Consider the following 17,635-nt stretch of genomic DNA (forward strand, 5'->3'; position numbering starts at 1 on the left):
GCAATTTCTTAATGGGAACAGGGGCGTAGGTAGGTCTCAGGTTGTGAACACAATTTTAATTGCTTAGAAAACAGCTAAAATCCATAATTTGCCCGTATATTAGTTTTTATTGCGAAGGAATTTCTTAGGAACTTATTTGAGAATTGGAAAATTTATCTTATTGATCTATCGATCAAAGGTAAAATCAACTTTTTTTATATTTATTTCTGATATCGGCGTCTAAATTTTAAGAAAGAGGGCTTTAGGTTAAAAAGAAAAAAGATAAGATCCCATTAGTTTCCAACATCGAGGTTGTAGCTCTGCGTCATGACCTCTTTGTTGCATAAATTTGAACTGTATAGTTAGGTCATGACTAATATTAGTCATGACCTCATGACCATTTCATTTTATGAAATTTACACAAATTCCTTTATGTGAGTGACGTTATTATGATATGCAATTTTCACCTGCCACCGTCAAATCTGGTGGACAAGGTCAGGTAAAAATTTTTGTTTAGACGATTTTTAAAAGAAATTTCAAAAATCCCCATCAATTTTATCTACCAACGACGATCGTAATGACGGTAAAAAAATATCGAATCGTAGCATTTAGTAAACGTTTTCAACGAATTTATCATCACATTATTCTCATCTTATAGTACCATTTACCATTTCACATATTGATTGACTGCTCGCAGTTGTCCTCTGTACGCCCCTGCTTGCTTGGTGGTGGATGTGATAGTCCTCTCGTCGTCAGTAAAAAACGGAGCCGAGAGTTGACTTTATATTCAGCTCGCCGTGTTAATATTATTATTTGCATTGAATTGCACACATAGCATAAAACTATATACCCCAATGTTGCTAAATTATATACAGAAGTGGTATGGTGTTGGTGCTGATGCATAGTGAGTGAATCCTCGTAAAAAAACACTTTTTACACTTGCTCAACACTAAATCTCAAATAACAACATTATTTATTATTTTTTAGCATGTTCTCTTCCACGTTTTAAAGGGAACGACGTCTAATTTCCCTCCAAATCTGACCAGATAAGCGGAAGGAGACGGTTATCTGGGTGGTCATCATTATAATGGGGAAGAATTGAAGATAAATTGAAAACCAGGTGAGTTTTAATGATTTATTTAACCGTGCTGCGCATTTAGCTGAATAATTAAAATTTTAAGGGGGTGGGTGGAGAGGGGGAAATTTATTGGTTATCCGTTGACATGATGGTGGTGGTGGTTATCGGGACAGTTATCGAAATGTTATGGCTGATAAGGAATTATATTTTGGTACCCATTCTGCGTAGAGATTTGACCTAAATTTCTCATAAATTTGGAGGATTGTTAATTTAGCATCAGTTTTTATTATTTAAGTGGGGCGTGAGTCATCTTTTGTTGAATAATAATGAAGATAAGCATAGAACGATAAGATTTACACGATTTGTAAAAAAACGGGTAAAAGATTAGATAGGAAAATAGACCCGCTCGCCTGGCAGGCTGGCCCGCCTTTTGATATGTTTACATACTACCTACGAAACGAATAACTTTTGGTGTACAAAAAAGTAAACATTTTTGAACATCTTGTTTTGATTACGGAATTTATTTCTGCATTTATCAGATGATGATGTCAGGATTTAGGAGGATGAACTCAGTTTGCTGACTTGATTTTTGCGTAATTTATAGTTAAATCGAGAACAAGACACAAGAAGAGGTTTGACTTTGAGTTGTAAATAAGTTGTAGTAAATGTACGCATTGTTTTATTAATAAAGTTTAAAAGGAATTACTTAATACGGATGGGTTAGATAATTAATTAATTAATGTGGATGGATATTCCGACCTTAAGTAACTGACTAAATTAAATAAGTTGTAATAGAATTCATCATGATGGGGGCGAGTATTTTAATAGCCATGCATAAGACATTAATACCTAATAAGCTATTAAATTCCAGTTAAAATGTTGACCCCGTAAATGACACCAGCTAAAAGTTAATATATCAAATGTCGGAAATGTGATTTGGTTCAGATGAAGCCTGAAATTCATAAAATTAAGGAAGAGTAGTTAGAGGCAAATGTTGAAAAATTAGGTATGAAAAATGAAAACGCTGGCTAAACTTCATATGTAGGGGATTTAATGATGGATCAAATTTAGGAAATTATTAGAATTTTCTTTACACAAATTCTCTCCTGTTTCGATTTGTAAGTTCTGTAGCATAACTTCTGCAATTTTCCCTGAATCGATATCAAATCTGCGACCTAAATGAATATATGTATTATAAAACGTGACTTATAAGATTCCATCCTTTTTGTAGATATCGCTTTTCAGGGGGTTTTCGTAAAATTGTCCCTCGTGGCGATGGTAGTGGTGGTAGAACTGCTGTCTTCTTGATATCGAATACTTATTGCAACCCTTTCCTTCCCCAATATTATTTGGCAGTAATTAAGTTTAACGATCACTGGCTTGGCCTGGCCGAAGAAGTAAATGCGATAGGAATGAATGACTCTTCATTTTCATGGGTGATGGGTTGGATGTTTGATTTAGAGTTGGATTATTTTCCTATGCATCTCAAGTATTAAATGACCAATTAAGCATTAAACGAGCTACCTAAAATTAAACTCCATCCATATTTATCAGGGAAGAAAAAGTTGTTTATCCGTTCAGTCAGATTTTGCAAGTTGGACAGTCAAGAAGAAACTAATGATTTTGCCAATTTTAATTATTTTCCGCAGAAAACCAAGCCAATAAATATTTTTCGCTGACCTGTCGGAGCCACTCCCAAATCAAGTGGATTGATGAAACTTCGAAATTCCACGCCCACATTGTCGTCCTCCTCCTCATCGCCGACATCATCACGCGCGCGCAGAACGTCCTCACAATTTCGACTTGACGCCACCTTTCGTCCCAGCGCAGCGTCAACGTCAACGTCGCCTTCTTCTTCTTTGCCTCGAAGCAGTGGCCGGAGACAAGTTGCAATTTTCTCCAAAAGTTATGAGACGTCGACTTATCGTCACGATGAGGTGACGATAAGCAGCCGAGTATTGACGAGAAGTTCGTCGTCTCGTTTGAGCAGAAACGTGCCTCGTCAAGAACGCGTCCTCCGTTCGAGAAATTGCAACAGGACGATTATCGACAATCCCTCGTCGGGTGTCGTGATTATAAAAAAACCAAAAGTTGTGAATGTTTCAGGAGGAGGGGTGTCAGAATCAGGGGCAAGTTCAAGTACTAGTTTTTCCCCCTCAGTGGTGACTCCATGTCCCCCGGTTGGGCTCGTTACCTCCGCCGCCGTCGCCGTAAAAAAGAAAACTGGTCGAAGAAAACGGAGGAAAAAGAGTGGTAAATCGGTCGGCGGACAGAAAATTGTCGTGCAAAAACCTCAACAAGAGAAGGAAGAAGGACAGAAAGAAGAACAATTATTTCAAGCAGAAGAATCCTCCTCGTCCGTCGGGGCGGTGGATAATCGTGAAAATTGTACAATAATAAACCCCCCTGATCCTACTAATTTCCACATCCCCACATTTTACGACCAACTTGAACCCATCTCATCTGCATCTTCGTCAACTACTTCTTCATCCTCATCTCGTAACAGTGAAGATTTTTGTGACGAGTTTTTATCCTCGTGTTCTTCAATGTCGTCAGGAGATAGTGGTCCCATCCTTGCTCAGCATCCCGCCCCTGTAACCACTTCCGGTGATGTTTATACCCTCCCGGACTATCGGTTCTCCTATGATGACGACGATTTCAACTTGTTCGCATCCTCAGAAGAAGAAGAATACTGTCCGAACGGGGTGACGACAATGGTGACGAGTAATAATGACCAAGTAGTGGTTGAGGCGACGTCCTCCTCATCGTCTTCGTCAAGTTCGTCATCTTCGTCGTCCTCTTCCAGCGATGGGAATAATAATCCTGGAGATTTCCTAACGTCCGAGATCACGGCGTTGTTTTCGTCGTCATCAATCGCCTTGGCGACCTCGGCGTCGGCAGGATCATCGCTGTCCCCCTCCTCCTGGGGGTATGGAGGGGACGGTTCGACGACCACCACGACGACAACGATTGTCACCATGTCGCCCGTTGGTGTGGGAGGAGATGACGTGGTATCTACGACATCGTCGTCCGAATCAATGGACACCAGAACGATTGAATGTGGTGGAAGTAACAATGTCGTGATTACGAGTGTGCTGTCGGCGGCGACGTTGGCGTCGTGTTGTTATGATGAAAGAAGTAGTGAGGACAAGAGGGAAGAACAGGATCATCATAATCATCACGACGACGGTGGGGACGGGGGACAGAGCATCGTGCTGTACAGTCAACAAGGACAGGGCCACGTGGACAATTCGCTCATTACTTCCTGCGCCCAACCATTGCGCCAAGGAGAGGGAGGAATCATGTACAATAATGGATATCCGATTAACAGTGAGTTTAATTAATTAAATTGTATTATAATCTAATGATTTAATTGGGACAAACTTGTTCAAATTGTATTTTATTTAGGAAGTTAAGATGTTATCGAGATTCATGATTAGCGAAGACGTAGTATTTGTTTTTGAGTAAAAACGTGAAGACGTAAAAAATTGTGTCACAATACAGTCGTAAAATTGACTTGGCAGAAATAAGGTGACCTTTTTGCGTGGAAAAATAGTATTTAGCGTCACTCTGTGAAATTTAGGGTGAAAAAATGACGACCAATTAATTATGATAACAATTGACATCGTAAAAATGATGAAATCTAGTTTTTTGCAGAATGAAGCAGATTTTCGTTCTCATTTCCCTCTTTCTTTATTATCGAATGCAATAATTGATTTTTATGTTAGCAAAAAATTGGTTGTAGAAAAATAACAAATGAATTAAATGTTCTGTTAATCGCATGATTTCAGACAAAACAAAATCAATGGAAAATTATGCAAGTCTTTCTTGAGTTGCTTGATAAGTGAAAGATTTCCAATCATAAAAGCTCATAAAAAATGTCTGGCTGAGAATTAATCACGGGTTTGGTGGTCACTTTACTTCATTTGATTGGGAAATATTATATTATAGCGATCATCTTCTGTGGGGTCGTTAAATTGTAAAGTTTGCTCTTCTTCTTCTACCCTGATCAGATCGACATCTAAAAGTAAACTCGCCTCATGTGACGCAATTTGAGGAGGAGATGAACAGATTTTTTGGGATGATGCGTACAAAATGTATGAAAAATGGATGGGTCAGCGTTACATTTAATTGTTAGGTTAGTTAATTAAATTTGATAAGGTTGGTTTGGTGGATTTAACTTATTCAATTTAAAGAATTAAACTTATAAAACCAACCTTATCAAAATCCGTGATAAGTTAAAGAATTGAACGATTGATTTTTTTGAGATGAAAGAATGAAAGCTTGAATCGAAAAAATTTAAGTACTTTGTTATCTCTCCAGTAGTGAAGTCGCGTTGTGAAATAGTGTGGAGAAAGATGTGATTAAAGTACTAAATTAAGCAGAAGAAGAGAGATTGTGCAAAATTATGCGGAAACTGGATCAATGTGGATTTTTTTACGGCTTTGTTTTTCTCCGATCTTTAGCTGTCGGAAGGAGATCAATTTTGGTAGTGGCGTGGTGTATAGTGGATATTATGTAATGAAGTAATTGTCAAGTTGTTGAGTCATTTACTATGTTCCAGGATTAATTAGATGAGCAATTAACTTGCTAATTAATTGTTGATTTATGAATGCTAATTTTTTGCGCAGATGGCGGCGGAGGCGGTGGAGGGACGAACGGGGGCGAAATGTACTACGACGATTACTGGGACTTTAATCCGTATTTCTTCATCAAGCATTTGCCCCCATTGACGGCGGAGATGGTGGCGGGACGAGGGGCCGTGTTACCCCTGAGGACGCGGAGTTCCCCAAAAATGAGCCTGGTCCTCGACTTGGATGAAACCTTGGTGCACTGCTCCCTCCAAGAAATGCCACACCCTTCGTTCACATTCCCCGTGTTTTGTCAAGACTGCACGTACCAGGTGAGGGAGGAGGAATGAACCTAGAACTAGATGACTCATCGCCAAAATCGGCACATTTTAAATCATTTCCCGGCTCTGGGAATTTATTCTAAAGTTATGGATCACAGACCACAGATTTGCAGAGTAGAACTCGCTAGCATTCCATTAATCAACTTGCTGGCTATAAATTTGTCGCATAGAATTTTAAAATAAGTTCCCAGAATGGATAAATGATTAAAAATGTGTTGATTTTAAAGATTTTGGTGATGAGTCATCGAGTCCCATGTGAATTAAAATTTGGCGACGTGAGAGAGTTGTTCTAATTACTTTCATTATTTTTTCTGCAGGTGTATGGACGGACACGACCCTTTTTCAAAGAGTTTTTGGAGCGCGTGTCCACCATTTTTGAAGTCATTTTGTTCACCGCGTCGAAAAAGGTGTATGCTAACAAGATTCTCGACCTGCTCGATCCTACGCGGAAGTGGATTAAGTGAGAAAAATACAGCTAATTGCAGTTGATGGTGGGTGACTAAGTAATTGGCATAATATGGATTTTTTGTCTCCAGGTACCGCTTGTTTCGGGACCACTGTCTCTGCGTGAATGGAAAGTACATTAAGGATTTGAGCATACTGGGGCGTGACTTGGCGAAAGTTATCATTGTGGATAATTCCCCCCAAGCGTTTGGATATCAGGTATTTTTCGCACAAATAAAGTTCAATTCTTGTTTTCGTTTGCGATAATTTTGCACATTGTTTATATTTTTGGAGGAATTTCTTTGCTAATTTTTTAAATGATGTGTTATAATTTGTGTTCCCCAGTTGGAGAATGGAATTCCGATCGAGAGCTGGTTTTTGGACGATTCAGACACCGAGTTGATGAAGCTGGTCCCCTTTTTGGAAGAATTGGTCAAACTGGTTCGTTTCGTATTTTCGAATTTTTATCCCAATTTAAAAATTTGAGTGATTTTACGCTTGTATTTTTTTAGAACGAAGACGTCCGCCCTCACATTCGCGAAAAGTTCAAACTGTTCACTTACCTGCCTCCTGATTAAGGAGGAAACCAAAATCTGTGCAAAATCCTATCCAATCCACCCACCAAGAACCACATATTTCAATCAGACGAGGATAACATGTTATCAATACGTACATAAGTGCATCGTATTAGAAACAAGAATTCTACCAACCATTATTATTTTGAAGAGAAGAACGAACAATTAATCACATACATTTAAAGAAATTAAGAACAAACAATTAACCAATTAAGAGAACAACTAATTAACTAATGACGTGCTAAAAACTAAAGTAATAATTTTTTCTGAGACTAATAATGCTAAGCACACCCTACTTTTTGTACGACAACTGTTTGCTTTGAACTATAAATATGACGAATTGAAATTGTAAAATACGTATAGATTTTCAACCAGGTTTTTATTTAAGAAAGTCAAAAAGACTTAGTCGAGATTTCTACAGGTTGTGAGTGACCGATGAGGCGACAGAATTTTTGGTTGTATTATTAGTTAATTATTTAGTCAGTTAGTTAATTAATTTTGGGATGGAAGAGGATCAGAGTCCGGTAAGAAATGAATTATGAATTTTATAGCTTTTTTCACACTTTAATTACTTATTTACACGTTGATTATTTTTTTAACCACTTATTTAATAACCTTGTTTTTGTTCTGGAGAGATTTTTACGTGGTAAATTTGTGGATGGGAATTGAATATTTTTTTTAATTGTGGAAATTTGTCTCAGTTGTTGAGCTTGTTTAATTAGAATTTTAGCTTGGAAATAGTATCGTAGAGAAATTAAAGTTAACTTTTGTCAACTAATTAGCAGAGAGTTATTTATGCGATTAGTTAGTTTTATGGAATGTGTAACGGATTGCAATCAGTTTAATAGAATTTTTAATACCAAAAAAGTCAACCAAGATTCCGAGTGAAATGCAAAGACGAAGAAACATGTATGCAATATATAAAAAAGTTGTGTGGGCAGATTTGCCTGTAAATTAGTTAATTAGTTAACTCGGTCTTAAAAAATAGCTTCCACATCATTTTGATTGATAAGTACCTGAAAATGGCGATCTTGAGGAAAAAAAGAAAATGTAAAAAAAGTCACGAAATGATAATCTCTTACCCACCAAAAAGAAGAGCAATTTTTGTTATAAAGTTTCCGGTTTTTTCGCCCTGGTGGCTTTAATTAATTAGCGTAAAGGTTAAATAGAGACCGACGATACAATTTAATAGTGCCTAAAAGTAACTAATTTATGCACATACTTAAAAATTAAAGTTAATTAATTGTTATTAAAATTAATAAGACATGTTATTTTTTGTGTGGTCAAATTTCTTCACTTTTCCTTGGATAAATAATTAACTGATTGTAATTGTATATGCAAATTATGCAACGAATATATATATAACTACTAACTTGCGCCATAGTTAAAAGCTATAACACTGGCGCAAGTTACACACCTAATGTTATGGAGGATACAATCGGAGCAGCAATCTCTCTGTATGTGATGATGAATGTACAAGTAGAAAATGAAATTTTGTCTAGAAAAATATCAATATACAATTGTTAATTAATTAATTAGTAATTAAAATTTAGAGTGATTAAGCTAATTGAGGTGTTAATGAGATAATCAATCAGTTAATTAGTTAGCATCTTCTCGCAGCTCAGCAGTTTAATTAAAAGTTCAAATTATGATCCATGTGGCAGCTGTCTTGTCATTTTTTAAATGTCATTTGTTCTCAAAGTTTCCTAAATAACTTGATCTGAAAAGTGCGAGCTATATATTTACTTATTGCGTTGTTAATTAATTATAAGTATAATTATTATAATTATTTTGTCTCTTCTTGAGTTAATCACTTTATGAATCTGTAACTCTGTTTGGATGGATTTGGGCCAGTTTGATTAATTTTCTCACTTTTAATAACATTTTATAAAGAAAGGAGAAGTTACTTTAAGAAATCTAGCTAATTTCGCATGCAGATTAACTAATTATTTAATTAGAGATTATATAATACTGGACTTTTAAGGCAAGTGTTACGACATAATTCTGCAAAATTATACTCTAAAAAAGAAATGAAATGAAAGTCTGGCCTGGTGCGTTATACGAGTAAAATTATTATGAAAATATTTAATGTAACGTGTAGTTAAACTTCTTAATTAATTAAGGAAAAATATCGATAACAATCCGAAATTCAATCCTAAATATAACTTGTCTTTTTGAACCTTTCAGTGTATTACAAAAGTTAAGGAACAAAAAATGGGAACTTGAATATATAAAAAATAAATTTAAAAACCCATACTTTTTAAGCTAAGTCAATGCAGAAGAGATAAATATATTGAAAACTTTTAAATATTTAATTATCCTTAAGTTAAAGATGAAAGAAATTATACGAAATTGATTAATGTTATAAGTTTGCATGATTTTAAAAGCATAAATAATAAATATTATCAATTATTGAGAGAAAAGAAATAACAGAAATAAGTAATTAATTTGCATACATTTCTGAAATTCAGAAACAAAACAATCATGCAAAATAAACCTGTTTTATGTTTGTGGGAATTTCATGAAATGCAATGTGAATCATATTTTGAGGGAGGAATTTATTTTTGTTTTTCTGATCATAGCAAAATTCGGAATTTTGTAGAAATATGTATGTAAATTTGTCCCATTTTTCAAAGAATTTTAAATGAAACATCAAAAAAATTGCATTTTACTAAATTTTTCTTGTTTCATCAGGAAACTTATTTTATTTCGGACTTGTCCTTGAACTCGAACTGAATGAAACCAAGGACAAAAAAGATAAGAACAAAGAAAACAACACGTCGTCTCTCTCAAGGAAATAAAACTAACCTAGCCTGCCGTGGGCAAAAAAAAAGTACTTTAGTTTCTTTCCCCTAAAAAACTACAATTTCCTTCCATTTTTTAAGCGGAAATGTAACCGTATTTAATGTTAAGTTCAACTTTGACCCGAGTCTTATCGTAAACAAGTTGACCTTGAAGATGACATGACCTCTCATTTCTTTCACATAAATAAAAGTGAAAATTTTAATGGTGCCTTTGCACACAATAGTTTCACTTTTATGAAGAAATTACATCAAATTGAGCATAAAAATTGTGAAATTCACAAATTCCAAGAATTTTGAAGGTGACCTATTTATGCGAACTTGTGAATTTGCCCATGTATTCTCATGAGCGATATTTTTTAAGCACAGGTCAATTCCACCAATCAGAATTGCGAGATTTGGGGAGCGGACGGTTCAAACGAACGTTTGTTCAAATTCGAGTCCAAACTTGTTTTTGACCTCGGGGAGCGTCCATTTTCACGTCGGAGTTCATAATGAGTAGGAAATTGTGAGGGAAATATTTTTCAGAAATTTATAATAAATTTTGAAATTTTGAGAAATAGTCACCGTTTGGGTGGATGGTGGGCGGCAGGATTGGGAAACACACAGACGAACGATTACTCATCACTTAGCCCACATTTACACACTGAAGGCGAGAGTGAAAACACACGGAACTTTGTAACCAGCCGTGAAATATTTATTTTAAGAAACTTAAAAAAGGTAGAAATATATAAAATAGTGAAACCTATTGCTGAGAAGCTTTGACACGAGAAGTAACAAGAAGAAAATATATAAAAGTTGAAGAAGTACCTGGATTTTGTGGGAAAGGTGAGTTGAAATTTTTGGCTTGTTTTGAAATTTAATTTTAGTTGTGATTGGAATTTTTGGGAGGAGGAGGACGAGGATTTATGTAGTTTGAGTGTTATAAAGTCGAAATTGGGTAGGAATTTGGGATTTTGGGAAGGCTTTTAGAATTTTATGCGTGGGTGTTTTTTTGGGTACATTTTTTTAGAAATTTTGATATATTGTTGATTGAGATTGTGTGGTGGGGGGCAGGGGAATTTGTTGCATATTTTGATCTGCATAATACCTATTTTGTACAAGTTTGACAAGGGTAAAGTAGATTTTGGCAAGTTTTTACCTTTTTGGGTTTTTACCTTGGTCGATTAAGGTAATTTTTCGAGATAAATAAATAATTTTTGTTCCTGTCACCTGTGTCCTGATAGCAGTTGTGTAATTTGTAATTCTGGCGTCAAGAAACTTTGGCGTATTTCATACTTGGCAAGTTTTGACAAGGCATCAAAGTAGCAAAAGTGATTTTGACAAGGTTTTCATCTTTGGAACTTATTCAAAGTTTTTGTGGGTGGATCATTACTACGATGCAGTAAATATAAATTCCCAACAAAGGTTTTGGTTTCTGATTCGATATTTTCATATATAATTTTCCACCAATTCTGCTCCAAACAGCAGAAACTTGCTCATTATTGCATCATCCATTTCCTTCCTGTTCTGTTTATTCTAGAATAGAATCGTGAAATTCGTCACATTTTACTAAAAAATACAATTTTCTAAAACCTAAATTAACCTTTTTACGCCATTCCTAAAAACTCCACTTTTATTTACCCCTCTTTACTCAAATTTTGCGCTAAAATTTCACCAATTTATTTATATCTCTTTATTGCATCAGCCATTTTCCACATACATAATATTATCATTGCGAATCCATCCACCACCACCTTTTCGCCATTTTGGCCTTGCATACATATTTACTTATTATTTTTCCAAGAATCATCATCCTTCTCTCGCCAACAAGCAATAAATCTACATGACCAAGTAGGTAGGAAACGTTTTCCTCCGTATAGTTTAACATTGCCAAATTCCATATATTCCTTCCTCCCTATACTAACTCGTCGGCCCCCTGAGAATAAAATCCTACTTTTTTTGCACATATTTGCACATAAAGAAAACAAAATGATTCTCCTCATGAGACAAAACTTCGTGGGTTTTAATGCCACTCGAGTTTCCAACTCATGAGCAAAATCCATTACGTCACCGACCGAATAACACTTTACAGAATAGAATTGATTGCGTGATGGACACGCCGACCAGCAAAAAATAGGCGGCGGTGGTGGCGTTGATGGGGTCGCTCGGCAGAATCACTATTTGTTCCTCATATGCCATCATAAATTTATCCATATCCACGTCTCTCGGTCGGACCGAGATAAATAAAGCACTTGAAAGATACCAGAATGACGCATGGATTTTGATTTGCACAAAAGTTGAATGAAATGAAACTCTTTCATGAGGAGATTGTATAGTTAGTCAAATTAATAATTATTATTATTGATCATAGCGATGATGAGTCGCATATCTTGCAATAGTTAAAAGTTATACGGCCGACCCCCAAAGATTTCACGTCCCCACTGCTCGAATTCCAAGAATTGTTGACTGCTCTGTCATTTGGTGTGCGATCCTGTCCCATTTTAGAGAAAGGAAAGGGTTGACTATTGGTTGCTTTGCTGGTGGGTGAAAGCAAGCAAGCAATTGTTTGTTATTATTATTGGGAGATAGGCAAATCCACTGCTGACTGCAATTTCCCAAGGGCGAAAAGAGGACACCATACGAGACGGACAGGATTGGTCTCGTTTGTAATGCGAGTTGAATTACCTGGTTGAGAGCTAAAACGTTTGTGCACTGGCTCAATTGCCTCAGTTGGAGGCGAGACGTGGTACAGTTTGGTACAGTGATCTTTGATTTGTAGGTTTCCCAGAAATATTGGAAACTTGTTGGGAATTTTGGAAATTTAAAAGGGTGTTTTTTGTCAAATTGTAGGAATCTGCTGAAAAAGAAAATCATTCCAATTTTTTGACTGGTTTATATTTTAGAGCAGAGTTTGAAAGGTAGAAAATATATAAATCCTCTTCCTCCGATTCGGGAATTTTGAAAATTTTGTGAAAACGAGAACTTGTAAGCTAATAAAATTGTTTTTTTTGTTCGTGTTGCAGAAATCTGTTGAGAAAACCGGACCGCAATTTTTACTACTGGTTGATACAACAAAGAGAGAATTATTAACGGTACGGGATTTTACTTTCCATTTCCTGGTTGGAATTTCGTGCTTTTTTCGGAAACTTATTAAATATCCAGTACTAATACAGTTTGTGTGGATTTGCATTTCAGAATTTGCTCACAATTGCAAATATTTGTCTGGTTTTATTTACTAGGAGAGAGAGAAAAACTTACTAAAAATCAGGTGGGTTTTCGAGGGTAAAATAAATATGAACAACATATTAATTTCGAATCCTTTTTTATCCCGGACCTGCTCACCCGACAGTGAACAAGAGCAAAGCGACAACTTTCTGTCCTACCAGGCATCACAGTTTGAAAAAGCTTGGGCCAGATTTCAAGAAGACATAGCGACCGAGCAAGAAACCCGGCGCAAGATTAGATTCATTTCCGGAGACAGCGGAATTTCATCTCCCGCGATTTCGTCAATTTCTTCGCCCGAGATTTCGTCAACCACCGAAATTTCAGCTTACCCATTCTCACCAATTTTCGAAGAAGACGATTCAATGGAGCTCAACTGGTTGTCACAAGAGGGGTTCAACTTTGATCAGCTTGACGCCGTCTCTAACGACGTGGCGTCACCCGCTGAGGGGACTACTGGCGTTGAAGGCTCCACCGTCCCATCCCCACGGGACGCTACTTTCTCACACCAATACGTCGGAGATCTCGACTTTCTCCCGGACGATATGGATTTCAACGACATTTTCAACGAGGACATGAAGAAGCCTTTGATGCACAATGACGGCAGCGACATGCTCTCCGGCACCACTTTGAACAAGCACTTTGAAAACTTGCCGGATATCAGTCTCTCCTCGATTCTGAATTCATCCTCCTCCACCGTCACCTCGGCGATGGAGCCGAATCGCGTCTTTGTCGTCAACACAGCGACGAAACAAATTTCCGCAGAAGGGCAAGAAGCCGTGGCGGCGCAGTACAACACACGATCCACCCACCAGCGCAAAGCCGCCCCAGGAAAGCGAGTCGTCGCCCAGTCGCCATACCAGTCCCAGCAAGAAGCCGTCAAAGAGGAAGAGGAAGAAGAGGACGTTAAACCAAACGTGTCCCAATTGGCGTCCACCTACGGATTGCGCAGGAAGCGAAACCTGTCCACCATTTCAACCGACGATGCCCCCACATCCTCCCGAAATTCCAAGAAACCACGAAAATATGAAATTGAAGACGTCAACGATCCCTCCGTACGAAACGCCAAGGCCGCCAAGCTCAACCGCGACCGAAAGAAGAGGGAATTTAACGAGATGAAGAAACGTGCTGAAGCCGCCGAAGCAACCGTGGCATCTCTTCGAGTAGAAAATGACTCCTTGAAAACCTCCCTCGCCTCCGTTTCGGGACAATTGAACGATCTGAAAGTAAAGAACCGAACCGTGACGGGGTTGAATTGTCAAATGTCCACGATGAAGAATGTCTTTGAAGCCATTTTGCCCGCGATGAGTCAAAAGTTTGGGAGGCAGATGGCCGTCGAGGTGCCAGATTCGTTCGCCCAGATCCCTGCCGCTTTGGACGAACGGGGAGAATTGATCGGGGGAGGAGCAGGGGGCCTGAATCCAGACGGGTTTAACATTTTGGACGAGAGTTTCCAAATGGGAGTGGGAGAGCAGACCGACATGGCTGAACAGTCATCCCAGCCCATGAACAGCAACTATTTCACCCTCCACATCAACCCACAGGGGGGCAAGATCCGGCTGGATTACGATCCGAGTAAGCTTATCAAAGAATTGAGGGATGATAATAATGATGACAATGATGACATGGAGGATAATTAAGTCGTCGATTTAAATATTACTTATTATGATAATTCACTTTACTAACTAACTTAAAAATAAGTTACTAATTATTCGCTAGTATATTAATTACCTAATTACAGAAGATTTACAAAAGTAGGATATAATTATTACGACTGAACATTTTTTATTTTCAAATCTTCTGAAATTAGGTAGAAAAATGGGATGAATGTGTTTGTGGCACATGTTTTTTTTAAAAGAATTGTGTAAAATTATGTGATCGTATTGTAAGGATTTTTTATGGTAAAATTGAATCTTCCTTAGAATACGATTACTTTTTTCTATCTTAATTTTGAATGTGTGATTGTGCCCGGATTTTTGTCGTTGGAATTGGTTTCGATGTTTTTTTCGCACTGTGGTCAGGTCATCACCGGAGGGATGATGAGTACTTTGATGTGACGAGATGACGACGATTTCCCCCTTAGAATTTGGCTAAAGAATTCAATTTTGGAAAAACAAAGGAATTAATCAAACCTAAAAACGGATTGACCGAGCGGAAATGAAATCTTGATCTGATATTAGCTAGCTCTCATCTATAAATACACTTATCCAAGCAATTCTTCCATCCACGCCTTCCTCATCCATCGGGGGTGATGATGAGGGGAGGTCTTCCAAGTACAAGTCAAGTTTCAAATCCACACCATCAATGACAACTTTTTCAAGAAAAAAAAATCGCCTCTAAAGAGAAGCTGCGTCTTCATCGGGTGCGGCAATGATGCTTTTTTTCTTTAAAGTTAGTCACGTCCGAGTCTTCGCAGTGGACAAGACAGTTAATTGTTACCTAGTTGACTAAACTATTGGGGTGCGGCGTTTTTTAATGATGTAATTAATTTAAAATTTAATTTTGAATTTGATTTTAGGATTATTTTATTTGAACTCGTTTGAATTTATAGGTTGGTCCGATTTACCCTTGGGGTTAAAAAATCTGTTTGTTAAAGGGGTTAAATTTTCCTGAGATAAATTGTTAAGAAACAATAATTAGTGGGGAGGCGATTACGTACGGGAAGAAGTTCAGATGGTCATCGTCCTCCGTCCTGTTTCTGTAGGGGTGACCCGTCCCCTTGAAGCGATGATGATGATGCCCGGACCCTTTCTTCCATTAGAGAAACTTATTTTGACCCTTCATATCCTCCTCCCTCGATACACACCTTAACTTGCGCCACTTACTATAGAGGCACTAGTTTATAAGTCTGTTTCTTTTTCCTGTATTTAAAAAACGAGTTTCTCTTTCTCAAAAGGGGTGAAAATGGTGAGTGAGAAGTTTTTTTCTTAAATTGTGCGACATTCCTCAAGAAAAACGAGATAGTTAGGGAAGTGAAATGAAGAAAAGTCAGTTTAGGCGATGATGATAAGCAAAAAGGCAAGATAAGTCCGGATTGGCAGTGGTGTGACGATGATGAACGAACGAAACCTGCAACTTATGACGGCTTGTTTTCGTCCTCGTCTCTCGTCAACGGAGAGGATTCCAGGAGGAAGAAATCTCGCGACAAAGAATAGATTTTTTTTTAGATTGTCAAGATTAACTAATGATAGTTAATTCTTAAATTAATACACTTTTCGATTAAGTAAAGATAGTTAATTCTTAAGAATAATATTTAGGCGTCTGAAATAATTATTTAAAAAAATGGGGAATGAAGTCAATCTTCGAAAAATTTAATTTGGAAAACGATTTACTAAAACTTGTCTTTTTTTTCTTTCTTTGAATTTCTTCCAGGCTTCCAGTAAAATCTGGATGACAAAAAGTGTGGTGCTCTCTTCTTCTCCTTGGTGCGTGACCTTCTTCGTCCTGATGACCGTAAAGATTTTTTCTGTCCGGGGAAGACACACCTGTTCTGATACAAAAGTTAAGCCTCCTCGACCAGAGAGAACATGAAAACCAGACCAGGCGGAGAAGGAATCTATTAAGAGAGACAGAGAGAGATCAAGATAACCTACTTATCCACACACACAAACAAACACCACCATTACAATTACTCGTTATTTATCTTATCTTCTCGTCATTTTTTCTATTTATTGTATTATCAAATATCTATTTTCTACCCCGATTTGTACGGCCAGACTTGACTTGGAAGAGTGTAAAATAGAGCAGCGAAAAATATCTAGGCTAAGAAAATTATGGATGGATTAGGTTTTGTAAATTGTAGAATTTAGCAGGTCGTGGATTCTGTTGTAATTTTTTTGGAGTGTCCCGACCTTTGACCTGACTACAGGGTGATATTGATATTGATTCCATCTGGTAGACTTTATAAGTTGAAATACTTTGTAGTTTGTATGAAAAAAGCATGTGTGCACTTTTTGATGAATGATTCCGGTTTATTGAGTACGAAACGTTAAACAACAAGAAATATGTATGTAGATAAAAGATTTATTTAATGGATACGTGACCTATCGTTGCGGGAAATATGTACATAAGATCTTAGATTGATAAGTATGGAGGAGAAAAACGAACCTTTTTTCGTTGCGGGAAACTAGTTGATAATCAATTATTATTAAGAAGCCAGTTAAATATTTTGTGTTTTTTGAGCACGTTGGATTGTTTTGTTTTACTTGTTAAATGAAAAATGTAAAAAAAAAATTATGAAAAGATGCCCAAAGATTATATAATCTTGTTTAAAAGGGCCAACTAATTAAGAGTTAATTCACAATTATGTAACAATTTTATGAAAAAAGATACCCTGCGATTAATGGAACGCTCTTAAATGTGAGTAGTTAATTAATAAGACAAGCATTTTGTCCCCGGGGTAAAATTATTAGTTAAGTTATTTACCAAAATTTGGACTAGATGTTAGAAAATATTAAAACATTGTCATTTGTTCATTTAAAACAAAAATCAAATAAAAAATTTTATAAAAAACCAAACAAAAAACATGCTTTTGTGTTGGCATTATTTTCATGAAAAATGAGACGCATTTAATTATTCTTCAATTTACATCTGCATTTGGACAAGTCATAAGTCATGATCAGAAAATGTTGCATAAATTCGG

General features: G+C 36.8%; 2 protein-coding genes across 10 annotated transcripts; both read left to right on the forward strand.

Annotated features, from left to right (window-relative positions):
• The first annotated feature begins 711 nt into the window (after positions 1–711).
• On the forward strand, positions 712–9,412 carry LOC110848644 (serine-rich adhesin for platelets). Of its 2 annotated transcripts, XM_022095905.2 has the most exons (8): positions 712–883; positions 967–1,099; positions 2,707–4,387; positions 5,689–5,960; positions 6,287–6,429; positions 6,506–6,632; positions 6,759–6,854; positions 6,926–9,412. In XM_022095905.2, exons 3-8 carry the CDS (start codon positions 2,770–2,772, stop codon positions 6,989–6,991), a joined length of 2,322 nt encoding a protein of 773 aa, XP_021951597.1. In that variant the 5' UTR covers positions 712–883; positions 967–1,099; positions 2,707–2,769; the 3' UTR covers positions 6,992–9,412. The 2 variants fall into 2 exon arrangements, with proteins under 2 accessions (XP_021951597.1, XP_035706879.1); XM_035850986.1 differs by lacking the exon at positions 712–883 and having other exon boundaries at positions 897–1,099.
• Positions 9,413–10,416: 1,004 nt separating this feature from the next.
• Positions 10,417–17,328, forward strand: LOC110848262. 8 transcript variants are annotated; one of them, XR_004834588.1, is made up of 8 exons: positions 12,431–12,546; positions 12,622–12,689; positions 12,795–12,863; positions 12,967–13,039; positions 13,121–14,568; positions 15,015–15,473; positions 15,545–15,900; positions 16,366–17,313. XR_004834588.1 is itself a non-coding variant. In XM_035850701.1 (6 exons), the coding sequence occupies exons 5-6, from the start codon at positions 13,359–13,361 to the stop codon at positions 16,374–16,376; spliced, it is 1,221 nt and encodes a 406-aa protein (XP_035706594.1). In that variant the 5' UTR covers positions 12,430–12,546; positions 12,622–12,689; positions 12,795–12,863; positions 12,967–13,039; positions 13,121–13,358; the 3' UTR covers positions 16,377–17,328. The 8 variants fall into 8 exon arrangements, 1 of the variants encoding a protein (XP_035706594.1); XR_004834585.1 differs by lacking the exon at positions 12,431–12,546 and adding an exon at positions 10,417–10,617 and having other exon boundaries at positions 13,121–15,473; positions 16,366–17,284; XR_004834582.1 differs by having other exon boundaries at positions 12,432–12,546; positions 13,121–15,473; positions 16,366–17,284.
• Positions 17,329–17,635: the final 307 nt, after the last annotated feature.

The sequence above is a fragment of the Folsomia candida genome, unplaced genomic scaffold, assembly GCF_002217175.1.
Source record: "Folsomia candida strain VU population unplaced genomic scaffold, ASM221717v1 Fcan01_Sc004, whole genome shotgun sequence".
In the NCBI taxonomy this organism is placed as follows: Eukaryota; Metazoa; Arthropoda; class Collembola; order Entomobryomorpha; family Isotomidae; genus Folsomia; species Folsomia candida.

Bases quoted from the DNA above. Each gene is read 5' to 3' on its own strand.
- LOC110848262 (XM_035850701.1), top strand. From the start codon at position 13,359: ATGGAGCTCAACTGGTTGTCACAAGAGGGGTTCAACTTTGATCAGCTT.
- LOC110848644 (XM_022095905.2), top strand. From the start codon at position 2,770: ATGAAACTTCGAAATTCCACGCCCACATTGTCGTCCTCCTCCTCATCG. The intron at 6,430-6,505 runs GTGAGAAAAATA...TTTTGTCTCCAG, and splicing joins CCTACGCGGAAGTGGATTAA to GTACCGCTTGTTTCGGGACC. The intron at 6,855-6,925 runs GTTCGTTTCGTA...GTATTTTTTTAG, and splicing joins TGGAAGAATTGGTCAAACTG to AACGAAGACGTCCGCCCTCA.